General features: G+C 60.3%; 1 protein-coding gene across 5 annotated transcripts; it reads left to right on the plus strand.

The window, feature by feature from the left end:
- Positions 1-3,431: 3,431 nt before the first annotated feature.
- On the plus strand, positions 3,432-6,180 carry LOC124972334 (protein SPT2 homolog). Of its 5 annotated transcripts, none has more exons than XM_047536641.1 (3): positions 4,156-4,841; positions 5,002-5,096; positions 5,841-6,180. In XM_047536641.1, the coding sequence occupies exons 1-3, from the start codon at positions 4,263-4,265 to the stop codon at positions 5,908-5,910; spliced, it is 744 nt and encodes a 247-aa protein (XP_047392597.1). In that variant the 5' UTR covers positions 4,156-4,262; the 3' UTR covers positions 5,911-6,180. The 5 variants fall into 5 exon arrangements, 4 of the variants coding, with proteins under 4 accessions (XP_047392597.1, XP_047392598.1, XP_047392596.1 ...); XM_047536642.1 differs by having other exon boundaries at positions 5,002-5,084; positions 5,841-6,179; XM_047536640.1 differs by having other exon boundaries at positions 4,931-5,084; positions 5,841-6,176.
- Positions 6,181-9,294: the final 3,114 nt, after the last annotated feature.

Below are 9,294 nucleotides of genomic sequence, written 5' to 3' on the forward strand. Positions count from 1 at the left end.
GACTTTCAAAGTTTTTCTTCCCTTTTTGATTCCGTCCTTTAAGCCCTTATTTTGTTGTGCCTCAGAAACTTTTTAAAAAAATCTTTTCTAGATGTTGATAGACCTTTATTTTATTCATTTATTTTTTAGTATGTGGTGCTGAGGATGGAACCCAGTGCCTCACTTGTGCTAGGCAAGCGCCCTGCCACTGAGCCACAACCCCAGCCCATCAGAAACTTTCGAAGATCTGAGGAGTCACAGGAGGTTTACATCACAAAATAGAGATGACATGCAAACATCTATGAGAACTGTTCTCTGATCTCCTGGGACTTCAAAGGCAACGCCAATCTGTTTGCAAAGTTCCTCCTGATGAAGGAGGCTGGGACAAGGCCAGTTGTCTTTCTGCCCTGCTCCCATTCTTGACTCCTTCCCAAGCGCAAATGGAGTCTCCGGGAGGCAAGAGAGCACAGCCAGGGAAAGGGGTCAGGCCCTGGAGGCCGCTTCCTTGATGCACACCCTGCTTCTGCCACTTCCCTGGTCGGGATTCAAGAGGAGCTACTTAACCCCTCTGTGTAGCGCTTCCCTCACATCTTCATGGGCAAAAGGGGGTAATGTTGGCACCAGCCTCCGGAGGTCACTGGGGAAGGAATGGCTGGGTCCTGGTGAAGTGCTTGGAACAGCCTGGCACGTAGCAAACGCTCACAAATGTCACCGACAATCGTGTTGTCGGTTGCTTTGAGGATCAAAACCTCCGCTGTGGACAGCTTGGGTCCTTGCTCTCTGGCCCAAGGGCTGACTCTTAGTGATGGTGTCTGGAGCTGTCAATGTGAGACTGTTGTTCCATCCTCAGCTTTACCCCTGAGGGTCCTGGGTGGGAATCCTGGGGTGGGGAGGGCACCTTTGCTCTGCCAGGGAACAGCTCTGCCCATGCAAGGGAGGTGATGTGCTCTCTCAGCCGGGGCTACCCGGGGACTTAACCCTTCTCCCCCTGCTCCTGAGAGCTCCCAGGGGCCTCCCCACCTGCTCACTTACACCCAAGCTGAGGGGGACCCACTTCTTGTGATCCCTGTGCCAAGAGGCAAGGCTGCCTGCTCCTCCCTTCCTTTGCAACCTTCCTGCCCTTTGACAGCCCAGGACAGAGGTGGGGATCTCAGTTCTGCTGAAGGTCCAAGGGTTCCTGTCCCAGAGGCCACCAGAACCCAAGTGATAGCCAAGCCCAGGATGCTGCTCCAGCCCCAGCTCCAACGTGCCCTTCCATTTTCACTTCTTGATTTCTTTCCTTCTTTCTTTTGTTGGGGGGGTTACTGGGGGTTGAACTCAGGGGCACCCGACCACTGAGCCACATCCCCAGCCGTACTTTGTATTTTATTTGGAGACGGGGTCTCACTGAGTTGCTCAGCGCCTCGCGGGTGCTGAGGCTGGCTTTGAACTCACAATCCTCCTGCCGAGGCTGGCTTTGAACTCGCTGTCCTCCTGCCTCAGCCTCCCGAGTCTCTTGGATTAGAGGTGAGCACCACCACGCCTGGCAACCCCTCTCTGCTTTCATGTGCCCTTGGTTCCACCCAGGAAAGCCCTCACCCGTGATCCAGGTGTGCAAGGAAATGATCCCACTCAAAGTCTCACTGTCTTCCTTACATTCTCCCACACCTGTTGCCCTCCCCCTATGCAGAAGGCAGGTGCCACCCTGGATCCTGACCTAGTCAGTGCTGGCTCACGTGACCAAGACCGTGGCCCTACTGACTGGGCTGGTGTGGCCACCTGCCAGCCTAGGTGAACCAGAAATTTGCAAAAGGCAGTCCAAAACTCAGTGTACAGGCCCCAGCACCACTGGCCCCTGGCCTCCTCATTAAGGCATCCTCCTGATGCCTTGCCTGGACCTGGACATCATCAGGGCCACCCTCGCCCACAGCAGTGTGTGTGTGTGGGGGGGGTGCTTGATGCTGCTGCTGCACCAAGAGAAAGACCCCGGAAATAAGCGGCTAGCTAATGGTGCTCTGTGCCCCCGGGCATGGCTCTAGGGAACAGCCTGCTGCCCCCGACAACCCCCCACCCCCGCTTGGCCAGCAGGAGAAAGTCCACTCTTCCAGCCCAGATGACATCCAAGTTCTTCCGGAGCAAGGAAACACCCAGGACTGGCATCTTCTCACCTCACTGCCTGAGTTCAGAGAAGCCAGGGATGCGGGCGTCTCCTGGCCCTACACAAGCCAATGGGAAAGGTCTCACGGAGAAGAAAATCCCCAAGAGTGACGGAAACCATCTGGGAGGTCATAATAAAGGAGCGGGCAGGTTCCACGGGTGTGAGGGATGCAGGGTGATTATCCCTGCAAATGTCCTGAGGTCAGGGCTCATCCACGGGTGGCTGGGCATTTGCTTTGAATGTGGCACCGATGCTCATTGGGGAAGGCCACTCGCACTGTGCCATAAACGGGACAGAGAAAGACTGGTGTCCTATGGGAGATAGGAAGTCAGATCCTGTATTGGCCAGTTGTCCTCAAAGCCAGCCGCTGGAAACCATGGACCTGCCATCTCATTGCTCTGGCCACAGTCAGAAGCCACCCGTGGCTTTCCTCCAAGCCCCTGCTCCAGGAGGTGACTCAGGATTCAGGCTACTTTGCAACTTGGCCACCTGGAACCCAAGGCACTGCCAAGGCCAGGGAAGAAAGAGCAGGGTGCCCCACGATGTGTCTGCAAAACCCCGAGGGTCTTCTCAAGACCTTCCTTCACGCCACAGAAAGATAGGTGAAGTCAAAATGGTGAAAGAGCAGAACGCAGAATCAGTCACGACTCTGAAAACAACGGAAGAGATTATCGAATACTGTTACAGTGTGGGGGACGCCGTGGACAGATGTGCCACTCAGAAGTCATCCAGTTTCATAAGTTTGTTCGCATAAAAACCTGAGACTTCTCAGCAGCCCCAAACGCAGAGCTGTTCTGGAGGGACAGAACGAGGGAAGAGAGCGCCAACGCCGAGTACCCGGATGAACAGCCACAGCGCACGACAAGCACCCTCAGGTCACAGGCAGTTCCCCGACTCAAGAAGCCCAGGTGAGCGATGAGTTTAGGAGGAGAGAGTCACGCTCAGCGTGGAGCAGAAGAAGGAAAGATCCAACACAGCAGGCTAGCACCTTCACCCGGCAGGATGGCAAGCATTACAGAGGTGTGCTTTGGAGAGAAGAGAATTCTCTGGTAGTGCTGGTGGGGATTGAGACCACCAGCCGGTCTTGAATGATGGGGGGGTGGCATCCTTTGAAAGAAAGGCATCCTTGCCCTTTGAACCACAGCTCGGACTATTACACAGCAGTAAAAAAGGAGAACGACTGGCACAAGCAATAACTCGGGAGGCTCTCCCGAGAATCAGGCCACGCGAACACAAGCCCACCCAGAAGCCGCTGCAGGCTGTGTGGCTAGGTTGACGAAACACTCTTGCAGTGACGAAACTGCGGACGTGGGGGACGAGATTACTGGTTGCCACGGACTGGGCGGGAAGAGGGAGGCTGAGTCTTTAACAGCCAGGGGCAGAGGCCCGTGTGGCTCAGGGGGGCTGTATCCTGGCTGGGGTGGTGGCGAGAGGAACTTAAGCGAGGGACGACTGGCCCGGCGCCGCGCACCCGCACACCAGCGACCCCTGGCGCGGCTCCCTCAGGCCTCGGAGGCTGCATCGCTGTCGGGCAAGATGCCAAGCCCGGGGAACCGCGGGGAGGAGTCACGGCCTCCTGGGTGTTCTCGGCAACTTCCGGTGGATCAAAGAATTCGGAAGCCCCGGTGCACACCCCAAAGACGACCCTGCAGCGTAAGGGGGGCCCGGGAGGGCAGCACAGTGCAGCGCTCGTCCGGCCCCAGGTGCGAAAGAGCCCCGAGCCAGGACAGCCGTGGCTGCGCGAGCGCGAACACGGCGGGGTGGACTCGATTGAGCAGAAGCAGCGTCCGTCATAGCTGGGGGCGGGACGTCCCTTTCAGACAAGCTTCCTCATTGGTGGAGCTAGCCGGAAAGGATGCGCAGGAGGGCGGGACGGGCCTTCCGGTGGGGGAGCCAAGGCGGCAGGAGGCGGCCTGAGACGGCTGGGGCGGGGGGGCCCGAGAGGGGCGGGGGGTGCGAGGGAGGAGCGGGGGAGCGGGGGGCGGGGGGCGGGGCGCGGCGACGCTCCCGCCCCGACTCGTGCGCCTGCGGCTGCCAGGCCCCGCCTTCCCCGACGACCCGGCGCCTAAGACCCTCCCAGCTCGGGGAGCCGCTGGGAAGTCTTGCCCGCTCGCGGGTCCGGGGCCCTGGAGACGCGTGGGCAGCGATGGGCCCACCCCCGCCCCCGCCCGGCCACCGGCCCCCGTTCCGAGGGTCAGTGCGGCCTTCGAGAAGGTCCGGGACGGGCTCGAAGCGCTCCCAGGGCGATTTGGAGACGGGGAAGGAGGGCGGCGACCCCACGGGGCTGACTGGCGGCGTAGCGCGTCCGCCGGGCCTCGGGCCGCGCCCACTCGGGCTCGAGCTCTCTGGCGCCGCCTGCGGTGAGCTTCGCGGTCCCGGAGCCCCGACGTGTGGCGCCGCCTCCTTGCCAGCGCCGCGGTCGCCAAAGCTCCGCAGAGGTCTCTGGGCGGGTTCGCTGCCGGCACCGACGCCCCCTCCTCGCGCACGCAGGGTGCTGTGCAGAGCAGGGCCGAGCGGGCGGCCGGCCGGGTGGCGGGAGGCCGCGGTGCCTGTCAGAGTTGTCAGCCCACGCTTCTGGAGACGGGGACGCAGGAAGGTGACAGTCTGCCCGTGTCACTTGACGGGGCGGCCCGCCACGGGGGATTCCTGTTGTGCTGCAGGACGGTCAGTGGTTGGGCACCGACTGGCGCCCGCTCACTTCCTGACTCAGCTGTCAGCTGGGGAGGTAGGTCAAGAGGAGCCCCGCAGAGAAAGCCCTGCCAACAGCAGCGAGCTGCCCTCCGTCCCTCCCTCCCGGTGCTTCTCACCCTGCAGCGTGAACACCTGCCCAACCGGTTCCAAGGAGGAGCCTGGGACCTCTGGTTGCCGCCTCCCTTCCCTGGCAGGTGGAGGAGTCTCCCAGCTGTCCGTGGCGTGGGGCACGGACACCCACCCCGAAGACGGCTGCGCTCGGCCACTCCGTGCCCTGGTTGGTCTTCCTGTAGGTCCAGGGGCGGCCCGTCGTCCAGTCCTCTAGCCGGGCGAGCGGCAGCCCTGGGAGCCCGTGGTCTGTCTCCAAAACACTCGCCTACCCGGTGGGGAAGTCCTTTGCTTTTTCCTTCCTCTCCTCTGTCCCCACTGCTGCTTGGTCATCGGGCTTTTGCTTGTTGGTTGGCTCCAGGTCTGCACCTGGCCACACGGGAGCCCTCGATCACATCTTGAAGCTCGATCACATCTTGAAGCTCGTTTTTCCCCAGTCTGTCTCTTGTCTTTCAAACGCTGTGCTTTGGGAAGGTGATGAGAATTTTTCGTTTTCATATCACCGCAATTTCCAGGCTCCTTGGCAATTTCCAGGCTCTTCCGATGGCTTCTGGAGTTTCTTTACCTTGGGCCAACTGGGCAGCCCCCCCCCCATTTAAACCCTGTGCTCTCCACATAATATGTCCCAGGTCAGGGGGCTCCCTGCGGTTCCAGCTCTGGCTCAGGTTGCTTGGGTGTGGGTCCTGGTAGTGGTGGAGGCAGGGAGGTGGTGTCAGCCGGGCTTAGCAGGAGGCCTCAGTGCCTCCCTGCAGGGCCTCTCCCTGGGACTGCCCAGGCCAGGGCTTCCCCAGAGCCAGGGATCAGAGAGAGGGGGAGGGAGCGGGCAGGAGGAAGCCCCCCAAGGCCAAGCCACAGTCTTCTTAAGACCTCATCCCCTGATGCCACTCACCCCTGCTGTAATTTTTTTTTTTTATTGGTCTCACAGGTCAAACCTGGAGAAGAGCCGGCCAGGAGATGCACACGAGGAAGTAGGCTGTCCCCACCCGGCACTGTAAGGCACAAGGCGGCTTCTGGGGCACCTTGGCTCGGGGACCTGTGTGTGCCACTCCAGGTCCTAAGCAGGTCCAACTCTGGAACATGTCCCAGGTGTGGGCCCAGGTTGGGCAGAGCCTGTGTCTGTATGGCTTTTCCCATCTTTGAGTGATTGCAAATCAGAGTACAGAAAACCCCAACGAGAAAAGAGAGTGTGCCCTGGACAGCCTATGTGACTCCCGGGCCTTCTGTGTGTGCTCTCTGGCCCATGCTCATGGAGCTTGTGCCGGCCAAGGCGGGTAGATCCCGGTCGTGCAGTCTGCCCTGGCAACGGCAACAGGGTCAGGAGGTCCGTCCTTGTCATGGCAGCCTGTTCAGCATCCCATGAATCCCCCGCAAGCCCCGAGCCCAGGGTTGGCGGGCGCCCCCCACCCGCAGCATCCCCACCCAGGGGCTGGCGATGCTGTGCGTGAGGTAGGGGTGACTGTCGCCGCTGCACACCCGGCCTTTCCTCTACCTCCACCCCAAATGGAGCCATGAAGGGCAGGTGCCCGTGAGTGGAGAGGTGTGTGCCTCGTTATCATGGCGGGGGCACAAGAGCCCCTTTCCTCAGGTGGCTGCCTCACACTTCCCAGGTCCTGGGCACCGGCATCTCACATGGGGCAGTTGGCAGCCTGGGAGGTGGGGAGGCCGAGGGTGAGGTGGGACGCATGGAAGAAGCTTCCCTCTGTCGGGAAGGAGGCCGTTGGTATCTCGTTTCCCTGGAGATGTGCCTCACCCTTCCTGGCCCGTACTTGGTGGAGACTTCCCCATGGTGCTCCTGGTGGCTGTGGGCTTTGTCAGAGAGCTCCTGTGGCAGTGAGTGCTTTGGCTGTTGGCTGTCACCGCGGGTCTGCACCTGGGTCCTGGCAACAGCTCCTGGCACTTTCCCCAGCCGCCTTGCACATCTGGACCTCATGGAGGGCCTTCCCTGCATGGATGTGTCCTTGGCACGTGGGGACTGCCCCTCAACCAGGTGTCAGGCTGAGGGTCCCAAGGCTCCTCAGGACGTGCTCGGCTCAGCGCACACTCACACTCTGGAGCCATCTGTCCGCTTGCTGTCGTCCTGTCTGCCCCTCTGGCCTCTGACAGAATGGAGCCAGCTTTCCGTCCCTTGAGGCTCTGGGGGGAGAAATGGGGAGGAGCCTTGCTTCCTCTGCCTGGGATGGTCTCAGGGGACTTGGTTGTAGCCACATCTGCCCACCCTCCAGCTGCCCCACGCCCTGGCAGGCCCGTCAGTGGCCTGCTCTGCAGAGGGGCAGAGCCAGACCCCGTCCTGACCCCCCCCACCCCCCAGCCTGACTTAGCAGCTGCCTCCTCCTCGCCCCACTGCCTCCCTTAAGGATCCCGGAGGAGCTGCCCCGCAGTATCATAGCCTGTGCTCCAGACCTGTGGGGTCATCCGCAGCTGCCCCCATGTGCCCCCATCTCCTGGTTGAACCCAGGCACCTCTTGGGAGCAGCATGCCTGCCCCTTGGCACCTGTTTCCAGGGCCTCTGGAGCCATCTCTCCCCAGGGAGACCTAGTACCCTGGTCACCACTGGAGAATGGGCCCTGGGACTTTCTCTGCTGGGCTGGCTTCTCCTGTGCTCCTGGCATCTGTTAGCCAGCAGGGCCCAGACGTGGGTTCTGGTGGGGCTGGGCCACCACCACCCCTCGGGCTCTGGGCCCACAGAGGCTCGGCCATCTGCCTCCTCCTAGACTGCAGGCCGGTCCTCCTGGATTTCCTCAGCGTGGCTGGCTCACAGTCGGGATGTGGGGCCTGCACATGGGTCCCCATCTACCTGCCCTGCCCTGCCCTGCCCTTTGAGGCCCCTGGCCAGGACGGGGCTCCAGTCTCTCTCCCTCCTGCCTCCCTGCCTGACTGGCCTGTAGCCTCTCACCAGGGGCGTGTCCGTCCCCCCTCCCCCGCCGCCACTGCCACCTAGTTTGGCATTTCCCCCTCTTCCTCGCCCTGTGTCTTTGCCCTCTGGACGTGATGTGGAGGGGAGATTGGGGACTTCTGGTTTAGCCCTGCTCTGCCTGGGTGGTTTCTTGGCCCAGCCCAGCAGGCTGGGGCTTGAGAGGAGGCAAGGCAGGGCTGTCTCCCCATCTTGGTGGGGCCAGTGCTGGTGCTGGGAGGAGGTAGTAGGTTTGGTGTGACCGGATGCAGGAGCTGGGTGCCCCGGGGTGGAGGGGGAAGACCATTCCTCAGGAGAACCTCCCATCCCCTGGGTGTCACTGGATCTGTCTGGACCTGGCTCTGCTGACCCTGGCCTCTCCATCTGGACAGCTTCTGGAGCCTTCTGGAGCGTAGGGGATTCCCTGCCCCCACCGTTGATCACAGTAAGAGTAGTAGTGGGGCAGGGCCTGGGGGTCTGGCTTTTATCCAGTAGTTGCTTGCCAGCCTCTTGGGTGGTGTCTTCTTGGGATTACTAATCAGGAGCCTAGTGAGCAGCCCACCCCAGTTGGTTATGTTAGGATCCCAGAGTTCTGCTGCCTTTTCCAGTGTTGTGCCTCTACCCATATCCTATGTAGGAAGGAGTTAGAGGTTCAGATCTCTCATGAGGGAGGACTGGGCTTAAGGGGTTTGGCATATGTATCAGCTGTCCAGTTTTTTTCCTGCCCTGTGTTCTTCCTAATTGGCATTAGTCCAGAGGCTCCAGGGTTGTGCCTGACAGTGGTTCTAATAGAGCTCATGGCCAGTATGCCAGTTGTTCAGGACTGAGGGAAAAGCTTTCAGGCATGGTGTGCCTTGACCCAGGAACTCTTGCTTCAAGGCTCTTGCTTGTGAGTGGAGTGGTGGTGCTGGCTTTGGCGGGAATTTGGGTGATGGCTAAAGCTACTTGATACCCTTGGCTTGGATATGCAGATGGGGTATTAAGGGGCCGAGACAGTTCTGTTGCACTGTAGCAAGAGGAAACCACAGCCAGGCCAGCTCAGGGAGGGATGGTAGATCATCAAAGGCACCATGCTTCCCTTAAGAATGGGCCTTGAATGCATCCTCCTATTACTGAGGGGCCGTGGGACTCAGCCTGCTAGAGCAGGGGATCTTAGAATAGTCTCCTGTTCAGGGTCCTGGATGATGGCTAGGACCTGCTGCAATTTCAACTTATCTGGTAATGTCCACCAGGATCTTCTTGATCCCACCCTAGCCAGCAGCAGACCTTCCTTGCTGGTATTTTGTCTCTCGCAGTATGGCCCTTTTTCCTAGACTCCATCCTAAGCTCCACAGGTCTCTCACCCTGCGTTGGTTAATATCCAGGGAGGCAGAGAGGAAGTGGGTACAGATGGAGCCTCTTAAAGAGTTAGGAGGTGGGTAAAGCAGGTGCCCCTAGGCACCAGGAGGACTACCTGGAGATCCAGCAGCCTGGACTGGACCCACATTTC

Source organism: Sciurus carolinensis, chromosome X (assembly GCF_902686445.1).
Source record: "Sciurus carolinensis chromosome X, mSciCar1.2, whole genome shotgun sequence".
Lineage (NCBI taxonomy): Eukaryota > Metazoa > Chordata > Mammalia > Rodentia > Sciuridae > Sciurus > Sciurus carolinensis.